Raw genomic sequence first — 12,440 nt, forward strand, 5'->3', positions numbered from 1 at the left:
GGTGGCTTGGTTTGGTTTCTTAATCGTGAGTGTTTCTTAACCGTGCTGGTAATCAAATGGAGTGTTTCTAATCGTGCAAGGCACGTTCTTGAAAAAATAATCGTGCTAGTATAAAGGAGTGGTGTGGGTTTGGCACGGATTTCTACCCATTAGCAGGGCTAGTTGAACATGCGGCTACGCTGGGCGCTGGCTAGCTCCACGGGTTCTGGATATACAATATCAAGAACAATCCAGCAACGCTGCTGCATAAATTCCGGAGGGCGGATTGATCGGTAACAAAGAACAGATCGAAACGAAGATGATTTGATTTTGGCTTACAGACACCATAAACAAACTTCTGAAGAAAAAAAGGAAAGAAAAGAAAGCACAGTGCAACAAAGAAATTGAATGCACAACAGAATGACTTTATCGTGTTCATCGGTAACCACATCTCAGCATATCATCCACTATATCGAACATTAAGGATCTACGTGTTCTGTTAAAATTCGATGCATAACAAAATTGACAAACAAGAGGTATGCCTGTCAATGTTCCAGAAGTATCGACCACAACTACATACCACAACCAAAATTATATAGCTAATTTAGTGTCTAATAATAACAAATACCTCAATGTCCATTGTATCCTAAATCCTCAACTAGCTGGAACCTTCCTGTTAGGCTCAAAGACATACTTGATCAAAGAATCCTTGATGGACAGCAGCTGAGGAAACTCAGCCTTCAGTTTCGATGCGTCCATCTCGTTGTTGCTTCTAGGTGCGACTATGACCTTGGCCTGCTCTTCGAGTGTGAAGTTGGTCCACTTGAAATCAGCACTGATGTATTTCTTGTACATCTCTAGAATCTCATTGTGGCTGACAACGCCAGGGTTGGTGAAGTTCCATATGCCCCTGCAGTCCCGTTTTGCCATCTCAATGGAGATAGGCAGAAGCTCATCCAAAATTGTCATGCTGTTGGGAATGTCCACCACCTTGTCGTATCGAGCTATCTTTGTGATGAAGTTACGAGGGTTGCTTAGATCTGATGATATAGGCATCCTGACCCTAAGAGTACAGACATTATCATACTCCTTCAACAGCTCTTCCACCTGCACCATGTCAATATCACACAAACTAGTTTCAGGCATTATGAAGAAGTAAAATCATTGATAAAAAGGAACAACCAAGCTGAACGTACCATTGCTTTCGTTTTAGAATAAAAGGAACCCGTAAAATTAGGCGTGTCTTCCTCTTTAAAGCCAATACCAGATCCTTCAGGGTGCTTAGCATCATACTCAAATATACAGCCTGTGGCATAATTAATCATGAGCAAACCCTGCTCACGACAGACATCGGCAAGATTCAATGTGCCTACAACATTGGTGCGGATGGTGTGCTGTTTATGGGTCTCGCACCAGTCAACATTCGGTCTCCCAGTGACTCCGGCAGCATTGAAGACATGAGTTGGCTTCACATTTCTAATGTCATCCAACAGCTGAGAGCGCTCCTCCAAGCGTCCTTTCCCATACTCATATGGAATCCCTTGCTTGTCACAAATCTTCCCAAGGAGGCCACCAATCCATCCAGTCCTGCCATAGATTAAGAACTTGTACAAAGGCTTTTCAGTGGTCCTTTTGGTACTAGTTGCAGGAGCTGTTGTGCTAGCTTCAGCTGGTGAAGAAGTCAGAGATTTGATTTCCTCAGTCCAGTTATGCCTTTCAACTCCAGGAGTCATCAACATCCTTGGGTGAGGGAGCAAAGCACCAGTAACATCTCCCCAGTAATCAGGATTGGTGGTGTACCACTCAATTGTCTTCTTCAAGCCCTCTTCCCATGGTGTGCACTCTGCCCATCCCAGTCTCTTCAGCTTCTGATCATCCAGGAAGTACCTCTGGTCATTGAAGGGTCTGTTCTCAACAAACCTTATTACTTTCTCAGTATCCAAGCCAAAGAGCCTGCAAATGTCTTTGGCCACATCAATCACCCTCCTCTCCTTCACAGTACCAATATTATACACATGTCCAACCTCCCCTTTGTGAAGAACAACCTCAAAAGCTTCAGCCACATCCTCACAGTACAAGTAGCTCCTGACATTGGAACCATCTCCATGAATTGGAAGAGGCAGACCTCTCATGGCCAAAAGAATGAATTTGGGGATGAGTTTCTCAGGGAACTGATTTGGCCCATACACATTGTTGCCCCGAGTGGTAATCACAGGAAGACCATAAGACCTTCCGTATGCCATCACAAGCATTTCAGCCCCAGCTTTTGTAGCTGAATATGGATTTGTTGGAAGCAACTGTGAGGCCTCATGGTTACCAACCACAGCATCTTCATCAGTTTCTCCATAGACCTCGTCGGTACTGACATGAATAAACCTCCTGATCTGACCAGTAACCTTGCAAGCCTCAAGAAGGACGTGTGTACCATATATATTGTTTTTTGTGAACTCAAATGAATTGCCAAAAGAATTATCAACATGAGTCTGAGCAGCAAAGTGCATGATGGTGTCAATTGACTCTGTGACCAGAAGGTGGTTCACCAGATCAGCACTTGCAATGTCACCCTTGACAAACTTCAAATTTGGTGAAGCCCGCGAGGGGTTGAGGTTCTTTAGGCTGGAGCAGTAGTCAAGCTTGTCGAGGACAACAATCTTGTAGTGCAAGTAGTTCCTCACCAGGCGGTTGGCGACATGCGATGCAATAAAACCAGCAGCACCGGTGATGAGAATGTTCTTGGGCTCATAAGTCGCCATACTTGTCTGATAGTTCTCTGACCTATTATAATCTGTTGACAAACACAATGAGATCAGTTCTACTCTCACAAGGATTGCTCATCTGGTAAAGTACAGAAATTACAGATAAAAAGAAGAGATTTGGTTGCCATCACAGGCGAATTGTTTTAAACATGGACACAATTAAGTAATAGTAATAAAATGTACTATTCGGATCTAATCTGAAACTAACAATGACCCCCAGAACAGACAAACTCTATGTTCATTTCAAATACGTGGGGTATCACGCTCTTGCCTAAGACTAAGAGTTTTGCATGCTACACAATTAACAATACCAGTAACGACCATTAATGCTACAAGTAAGCATAATTAGCTCGGTTAGGCAGAGCAAAAAAACAGACCACCCTCACGATACTATCCTCAAACCTAGTCACCTCGAGAACCAACTCTGCAACGCGCGAGGCAACCAATTCCATCGGCCACCCTTTCGCTACGAGCCTAGGAATGGATCACATTGCCGCCGACTGAAGCAAACGAGGAAGCAGGAAGTGCCGGTCTGTCGGAGCACTCTGCCCACCCACACGCGGCGAGCCACGAGGAACAGATCTACCGCGCTCGCCAGTCACCGCCACTGCGCGAGATAATAATTCGAGAATCGGCGAAGGGACCAGATTCAAGAGCAGGGACTCACGAGGAGCGGTGGCCGAGATCCAGGAAGGCCGCAGTGGAGGCAGACCAAGCCTGTCGCGGAGGCGAAGGACGTCCGCGGGCGGGCACGCGCGCCCCGTGCGGGCGGTGTCGGAGGGTGGAGCGAGGGCGGGAACCACGGGCCGACGATCACGATGCCTGCCGCGACGGGGAGGAGATCGAGAGGGAGGGGCCGTGGCCGTGGCCGTGCTGGCGACTATAGACACGGGGCGCCCAACCCTGTTCCTGACTCCTGGCCGCTTCGCCGCGTGCTTTCTACTCTTGCTGGCGGAGACGCGGAGTCGGTGCCCGGCTGCCCAGCTCAGCCTCAGCTTCTGACGGGCGGACCACGGGCGGGACGTGACGGCGGTAGGTGGGAGGCGTCTCTATCGCCTCTCGCGCCACGCGGATGGCGGGATGGGGAATTGGGGATGGGGATGGGGATGGGGATGGGGATGCGGATATCAGCGGCGCCACTTCTAGAGAAAATTTCCCTTTTTTCTTTTGTTTCCTTTTATACTTTCAGTCCGTTGGTTCGATGATTTGAGTCGGGACTTACCGATCAATTAATAGTATTTTCTTCTTATAATAAATTAGTATTAACAGAATTTATCAGTCCAGAAATTAATCAGCGAATAGACTTTTTTTTTTAAATCTGCTGCTCTACGGATATTCACTCTCTAACGCCAAGATAAAACCGTCTGCATGTGCCTATGCCGCCGCCGCTGTGCTGTGCACCTGTGGAGAAGAACAGAGGACAAGCAAGGATAGAGAGAAGAAAAGAGAAATAGGCTAAGTTCGCTCGAGTTACGAGCCATACTATTTCAACAAATAAATAATATTTTTTTTATAATAAATTAGTGAACAGTATTTTCAGCCAGTAAAACGAACATAGTCATAGTTAAATATAAAAATATCTGCCATGTGCCATATAAGCAAAATATTATCAACGACACAGCATGGAGTATGGATCCATGGTGAACAAAAATTAATATAAAAAATCTAAAATATATTTTTAAAGTTTATGCCATGTTCATTTGAACTACTTCAATAGTATTTTTCAACGAACGAACAGTATTTTTCTCTCACAACAAATCAGCATAAGCATTAGCATAAGTCAAATTTCAACGACACTTTCTTCCAAGTTCAAAAATTGCTTGTCTTCAACTTTTCTTTCCTCCTTGCTAAATTCTTAAGTATTATTTATATATCTTATTTTTGAAAATTGTTATTTCTTATCTGGTTGTCCTATTTTTTTTTTTTTTTTGCTTATTCTACGTTGATGTAGGGACTGTCCCGGCTGCGGCTGCAGCCGCTACTGCTACAGTAAATTCTGAGATTAGAAAAGGCCACATCGGTAGTATAGCAGCAGCGGTTGCAGCCACAACCGAATAGCCCAGTAGCTATTTGTCCTTGTTATCCTATTCCATGTTCTTTTTCCTCTCAAAAAAGTTTCTATGCTATAAATCTTGTTCAAAAATCTAGATGACCCCACACCAAGAACATTGACTACAAATAGCATAGAAGCTCTTCTAATGATGTTCACCTCTTACTGTTTCTTCTCTTTTGTTTTGGGGCTCTTGCCGAGGAACCAGCTAGGCGTCCTAGGAGCACCTCCCTCCTAGCCTCCCCCAGCCGCCATCGCCGTCATCCGGCATGCGGCGGCGGCGGTCCGGGGGGAGCCCCAAAAAAGGGTGTGCGTCTGCAGCCTCCTCCTTCACACCTCTCTCTCTCTCTCTCCTTCTCCATTGTTCCTCCACTTCTTGTCTAGCGTCTTGGGCGTCCGGTCGAGCGGGTCTGGGCACCCTGAAGCTGGATCTGCTACCTCGACGTCGGAGCCCGACGGGTGCCTCTCCTGGCGAGCGATTGGCGGCGGGGGCTAGGGGCGCGGTGCCCATTGGCCAAATGTAGCCGGCCCTCGGCCTGGGGCCCGACCTCCACCGATGACTGCCACCATCAGCTCCCCTAGCCAACAAAAGTGTCACTTAGCCTCCTCTGGCCGGCCAACGGCCTAGGGCGGCTAGATCTACATGCCCATGTGGCCAGGGCCGGGGCGGCGGGGCCGGCCCTCGGCCGGGATGGGGACCAAGTTGGCGGCAAGGGCCGGTTCCGAGCTGGCATGGAGGCGGCGGCTTGGCTATGGCCTAGCTAGCTGGGCCGTGGCCGGCCTACCCCTGTTGCATCCAGATTTGGCTTCCGGATTGTCTGCGAGTTGTGGCCGTATGTACCAGGTCGGCGGTCCGATGAACAAGTTTCTTGGGTGAAAACTCTGCCCGACATCTTTCTTCGGGCCTACAACGATGGTACAGTCTGTGCCATCTACCTTCTTGAAGGCGTCGTTGAAGTCTCTCTTTGTCATGGTGGTTCTGGGACAAAAATTCCTCTCGTGCTCTTTGTTCAACGTTGTTGGCATCTGTGGATGTCATCCCCTTCTTGGAGGCCTCATTGGAGCACTTTTGCCGCTGTCTCGCCTCTCGCCAGAGTTGCTTTGATCCTGGTTGTGCCGTGCCTGCGTGTGCTGAAAGCTCTAGTTTGGTTTTGGTGAATTGATGAAACCCTAAGTGCTAACCTAGTTCATCAAGTGATCATGAGATAGGTAGCACACTTCAAGTAGAGAAGCAAATGAAGATCATAACATGACAATGGTGATAGCATGGAGATGATCAAGGGCTTAAACTTGAAGAGAAGAAAGAGAAAAACAAAAAGCTCAAGGCAAAGGTATAAACCATAGGAGCTATTTTGTTTTGGTGATCAAGACACTTAGAGAGTGTGATCACATTTAGGTTTGATAGCCGTACTATTAAGAGGGGTGAAACTCGTATCGGAATACGGTTATCAAAGTGCCACTAGATGCTCTAACTTATTGCATATGCATTTAGGATCTAGTGGAGTGCTAACACCCTTGATAACATTTGTGAAAATATGCTAACACATGTGCACAAGGTGTTTGCAGGGTTGAGATGGGTTTGGGTCCCTCTCTCCCTCCCGCCGAGCTTGATTCGGCGCTTTTGGGAAAATAAAATGTCTATTTTCTATTGCGCTGGATGCAAAATTCTTGGTGGTTGGCACATTGGAGCAAGGGTGAAGAAGTTAGAGTTGAAATGGAGTTGATCAAATTGATGCTGGCGTCGGTCTACTGACCGGACGCTGGGTCACTCAGCGACCGGACGCTGAAAGGCTGCGTCCGGTCGAGCTGTCAGACGGCACAGTAGGCTAGGGTTGAGCACCGGACGCTAGCTGCGTCCAGTCAAGGTGGATCGGACGCGTTCGATCGGAAAAACATGCCCCGGGGAGCTTACTGGAATCCCGCCTCGGACGCTGGGGCTTCAGCGTCCGGTCAGTTTTGATCGGAGCGTCCGGTCAGCGTCATAACCGTTGGAATCTGACGAACAGCGTTTGAAGGCGATGACACGTGGCGTCCATCGGGTGACCGGACGCTGAGGGCCAGCGTCCGGTCAGTATGACCAGAGCGTCCAGTCAGAGCGCGTTTTGCCTAGTGAAGGGATATAACGGCTCTATTTGATTGGGGCTCTATTTATAGCCCCATGGCCGGCTGTGGCTGACATCTTTGGCCATTTTCATTGACATAGCAACCTTGTGAGCTAAGCCAAAGCCCTTCCACTCATCTACATTATTGATTCATCATCATAGTGAGATTGAGAGTGATCCAAGTGTATTGCTTGAGTGATTGCATCTAGAGGCACTTAGTGATCGTGTTTCGCTGCGGGTTTCGCTTGTTACTCTTGGTGGTTGCCGCCACCTAGACGGCTTGGAGCAGCGAGGATCGTCGAGCGGAGGTGGTGATTGTCTCCGGCTCCGATCGTGGTGATTATGAGGGGTTCTTGACCTTTCCCCGGCGGAGCGCCAAAAGGTACTCTAGTGGATTGCTCGTGGCTTGTGTGATCCTCATCTTGTGTTGGTTGTGCGGCACCCTATTGAGGGTTTGGCGTGTGAAGCCAATTAGCGCGTGAACCTCCAAGTGAGTGAATCGCCACAACGAGGACTAGCTTGCCGGCAAGCAAGTGAACCTCGGTAAAAATCATTGTGTTCATCATTGATTCCAAGGTGATTGGTCATCATTGTTATTCATCTTCGTGATTGATTGGTTCATTCATCTACACGGCGGTATAACTATCCTAATCACTCTCTTTACTTTATCGCAAACTAGTTGACAAGCTCTTTAGTATAGCTAGTTGTGAGAGCTTGCTTGCTTGGTTGGTGTGGCTCTTTAGTTAGTCTTTGAGAGCACACTAACATAGAATAGTGTCTTTGCTATTGTGTGAATTGACACTATCTAAACTAGAATTGTGGTAGGTGGCTTGCATTTTAAGTAGGCTAGCGCAACACTCGCTTCGCCTCATAATTGTCTAACCACTTTGTTAAGTGTTGTTGTAGAAATTTTATTAGGCCATTCACCCCCCTCTAGCCATTAGGACCTTTCATGTGCTTCAGCTCTTTCTTCGCTCTGGTCTGTCTAGCTCGGATGTTCGGTGTTGCCGCAGTTGTCTGGTTCTTCGCAGTGGATACATGGCCGCTTGCGCTCTTCTCGGCGGATGACGGATGCTTTGCCGTCATTGTTGCTCGGGTGGATACTTTGCCGCCGACGTCGCTTGGGCTCCGCTGTGCACGTGATGCCCCCACTTGCGGATGCTTTGCCGCCGTGTTGCTTGGGCGGATATTTTGCCGTCGTGTTGCTTGGGTGGATATACTTTGCCGCCGTTCTTCTCTTGGTGGATGTTTTTGCCACCGCGGCTTCACCTCCTTTGTTGGCAGCCTAGCGTTGATGTATTTCTCCTTTGCAAGTCCAATCGGATAGGGTAGTGGTGGACGAGTCTCCCCCTTCCGCCGTTCTTTCTGTTATGTTTGTCATTTAGGTTCGTAAGCACTTTCTCTGTCTGTAACCAGCACTATGGGTACCCGTAGATGCTTTGTGTAAGCCGTTCTCTCGGCACTCTTTCTTCTTAATAAAATACGCGTGAAGTCGTGTTCTCGAAGAAAAAAAATGTTCACCTCTCAAGGAGGCTACAAATAGCATAGAAGCTCCTCTGATGATATTCACCTCTGAACCCAGGACATCAAGCTAGAAGAGCAAGTTGCGTCTATCACTACCTAGAACAAGGAGCTCACTCTACGTTGGAGTGGGTGGCCCAAGTAAAACTGTTGTTTCACGTGGGCTTATGCCCCGTTCATTACTCGAGCATTACCTTCTATTGCTGATGTGTTTTTTTTAAGCAAGGGACTAACCGGGTCTCACAAGGCAAACCTAGCGACGATGTGAGGGAGTGGGCCGATCCCTTGACGTCTCCTGTGCCATCAGGAGACTAGGTTAGCTCCTATGTTTTCTTCAAGTAGTATGTGTAAGGTTCTTATGACGTCTCAGGACAACCGTAACAGTAAGAGCTACTGGCTCTAAGCTAACATCTTTAATAGTGTTAACTTTTGATAATGACTCTTAGTATGATTAGGCTCACATGACACTTTTACATAATCTTGGAATGTGTATAAGAGCCTAGCTCTTGATCAAGAGCTAGCTTTTCTCTCTATTAAAATATGAAAGAATGCTTAAAGCTGGCTCAAAAGTTGATTGTTAAAACTGGGTTGGTTCCCTGGAGAATCAACCGTTAGGGGTTTAGTGGTTGATTCTCTTGGTCCTCGTTCTTGTCGTCGTCTACATCCGGTTCTCATTGTAACTGGGGATCCACTCCTGTGCGAGCTCCACTGTATGTTCTATATGGGACCCGCACATGCTCCGGGGCAATCGTGCGCCATGCCTGTTGACCCTCCGATTAATTATACTATATCAAGTTGTTATCCATTAGTCACACTTGATTTAGGCCAGTCTTAGTGAAGAGTTTCACGTTGTTTTCAAGACAGTCACGTCATGTAGAATGAAATAAAATACAGATGAAACACATATTCTCAATGGAAAGTTTCATTCTAGAGTTTCATAAACATTTAATTCTATGACTCATAGAGAGTTGATATTCGTGCCTTTCTTATTAAAAACCTTGCCATATCATCAAAAACGCTTATGTGGCAGTTCATTAAATATAAATAAAACTCTGATGAAACTCTCACTGAGACCGGCCTTAGTTCAATAAATCCGGCTATCCCTAGAATCACACCATCTACACTATCCACTTTGCACATAATTCTTTTGAGTAAAGCCTGGAGCACGCCTTTGGAATGTAGGATAGCAAAAGCTTAGGGAGGGAAAAAGGATAGGAATTTTATAGGAATTCAATTGTAAAATAGAGGATTAAAACTATAGGAATACTGTAGAAGATAAATGTTTGGATACTCACGGGAAATTCATAGGAATAGGAATATTAGGAACTACATAACCCACATTTATTCATTTAATTAATGGTCTGGCAGATCACTTTCTAAACCGATTACTTTAAATGCACTTGTTCCAAGGTCCTACACAAGGAAGAGTAAAAAAATGAGGTTAGAGTGGATGTTGGAATACGTTCAAAGTCACCAGTGAAGGAAAAATTCCTGAACCTTTCCTGCGCATGAATCCTGCAAACCAAAGGGCTCTACGGTATCTAATCCTAAGGATTGCTCCTGAGTTTTTCCTTTGGAAATCCTCCATTCCAAAGGAGGCGTTAGTCTTCAGGTTGAGGCCTCCTTTGGATTGGAGGGTAGAAAAAGGACAGGAAAAAGAAAATTATAGGAATGAAGTGCACTACTTCTCCAATCCTATGAAATTAGAAACATAGGAATATGGACTTGGAAGCCCTTTGGCAATAACTCAGGAAAACCAAAGAAATTGTACAGCGTGCTGCTCTCAATTTGAATTAAACTGGTCTGTTCTCAATTTGGCGGCTTGGCCCATTCATGACGCACAGCCGAAGGCCTCAGGAGATAGGGCAAGCAGACTAGCAGTAGCAGAGCAGTGACGGCGCACTCCCAGCCTCCAATCACGCTCGCACGGCGGCTCCGCCCCACGCGCCCGCACCGCTCGTCCGCTTGGCCGGCCGGCCTCCGGTCCTCCATAGCTGCACGCCGGCGACGCGCGCGATCCGCTGGGTCCATTCCTTCCTCTGCGCCCGCGCTGCTCCGCCGACCGCCCCGCCGTTGGCCCGCTGCCGCTCCGCCGACCGCCCCCACTGTTGGCCCGCGCCGGGACCGCGAATCGATCGAAGTCCAGACGGCAGCCGTGCCCTACGCGCCTGGGCCCGGTGGCCTCCTACTGCAGAGAGGGAAGTGATGCGCCTATATGCGCACGCGCCTGTACAAACCACATCCTGTTCATCTCCAAGCACACAGTTCATCTCCAAACACAACGAGCTCACCTCCAAACTCTTCAAGAGCTCTGACCAGATACTTCATACGGTGAGTCGCTGCGAGTGCCGGACTAGGTGGCCGGAGATGGGTTCCGGCGGATTGGGTCGCCGACGTTGAGGCAGGCCGACTCGATGGTCTGCGATGGGAAGGACCTCGCGCCGTCTCGTGCACCTCAACCGGGGATGGCGCGGCCATCGCCTGCGGCGACGACGGTGTCCGTCAGCCGTCCCAGCGATGGGGCGGGCGCTGTTGCCCCTTGGCTTGCGATGGGGATTGGGAAAATGTTCTGTTTCGACTGGGCTGGAAATGTTCTGAAAGACACAAGCGCGAAGCGAATCGAGCGAGCAGGAGACGAGCGAGGGCGTGAGGCGCGCGAGCTGTCCTTTTCGCGCCAGGAAAGTTTTCAAGAGTTTCAATCTCATTTTTGGTTTCCTGTAAAACGAGGCCACATGAATGGAATCCTAAGGATTTATTCCTTTGTTTCTCAAGTGAACCAAAGGGCTCCATAAGAATAAAACCATAGGAATCTCAATCCCCCAAAATTCCTTTTGCCATTCCTTCAAACCAAAGGGGGCCTGATAGTAGGTATGCGTCCTGTTCGTTTGGGCTGGTTTGGCTTATAAGCCATGGCTGAAAGTACTGTTGGTGGGTTTGGTGTAAGACAAAAATACTATTCGTTGGTTTGGTTTGGCTTATAAGCTATGGTTGAAAATACGGTTGGCTGATTTGGTGTAAGAGAAAAATACTATTCGTTGGCTAATAAATCATCGGCCTGTTCGCTGGTTGGTTTCTGGGCTGGTTTGTACTGGCTGGTGCTGGTTTGTTGTGAGAGAAAAACACTATTGGCTGACTGGTTTTGACTGACTGAAACCAACAAACGAACAGGGTGCATGGCTTATAAGTCAAATACGATCTAGCGAATAGGCGGATAGAAATGGCAATGCGAATGCCACCAACCCGGTTCACGTCGAAGCTGGTTATCACATTCAACATCGATTGGTGTGGTGAGTCCAGAAACTCACTTTATATTTACGGCTCAAGATCTCGCATCCTTAAAGAAACGTATAGATCAGTCAATCGAGAGGAGCGGCCAGTTGTACTATCAAAGTGTGAGAATGAAGGTCCTCAATATCTTTCTTGTGGTTACAGAGCTCTCGACGAAGACATCACTTGTGTTCGCTAAAACAAAAATGTGACTTTTTAATATTTTGTTTGTTCTGTGTCCATGTTTGAGCCCCGTTTGAGATGCAGGAAATTTTTCTTATTATGCTTTTTCTATAAAATTAATTATTCATTAATTTCTATGAAATTTATATAACATGAATGTGAAATTTCTGCATTCAAAGCCGTCCGTTACGAACGCATTTGCCCAACTCTTTGTATCGACTCTAGTAAGCTACATCTTTGTCACTTGGAAGTGTGTTCCCAAATCGTTGTACAGGTCTTTTCTGTTTAAAGAAACAGGGTGTCACCAGGCACCGAAGGGTACAGCTGCAAGACATAACCCGGCGCTCGACAAAACACAACGTTTTCGTAGCAAGGGGTGATAGTTGAACGTACACAACCTTCAGGGGCTCAGGAAGTACAATGTCAACAAGAATCCTTTGCAACATCTACACTGAAGCATACACTACTGAGGATTGACGGCGAACACAACCAATTGAAAATATGGTACTAAGTTTGGCATAGAAACACCAAGAACAAAAAAAAGGAGCAAACTGCAACAAAGGAATAGAATTTACAAGACCA

The 12,440-nt window shown here is 47.2% G+C and overlaps 1 protein-coding gene across 1 annotated transcript; it reads right to left on the reverse strand.

Annotated features, from left to right (window-relative positions):
- Window positions 1-388: 388 nt before the first annotated feature.
- On the reverse strand, window positions 389-3,777 carry LOC136535923 (trifunctional UDP-glucose 4,6-dehydratase/UDP-4-keto-6-deoxy-D-glucose 3,5-epimerase/UDP-4-keto-L-rhamnose-reductase RHM1-like). Its single transcript, XM_066528367.1, has 3 exons — window positions 3,403-3,777; window positions 1,176-2,764; window positions 389-1,086 (listed from the first exon to the last, which is right to left on the reverse strand). Exons 2-3 carry the CDS (start codon window positions 2,730-2,732, stop codon window positions 634-636), a joined length of 2,010 nt encoding a protein of 669 aa, XP_066384464.1. The 5' UTR covers window positions 2,733-2,764; window positions 3,403-3,777; the 3' UTR covers window positions 389-633.
- Between the last annotated feature and the right edge of the window lie 8,663 nt (window positions 3,778-12,440).

This window comes from Miscanthus floridulus, chromosome 2, assembly GCF_019320115.1.
Source record: "Miscanthus floridulus cultivar M001 chromosome 2, ASM1932011v1, whole genome shotgun sequence".
NCBI classification, from domain to species: Eukaryota; Viridiplantae; Streptophyta; class Magnoliopsida; order Poales; family Poaceae; genus Miscanthus; species Miscanthus floridulus.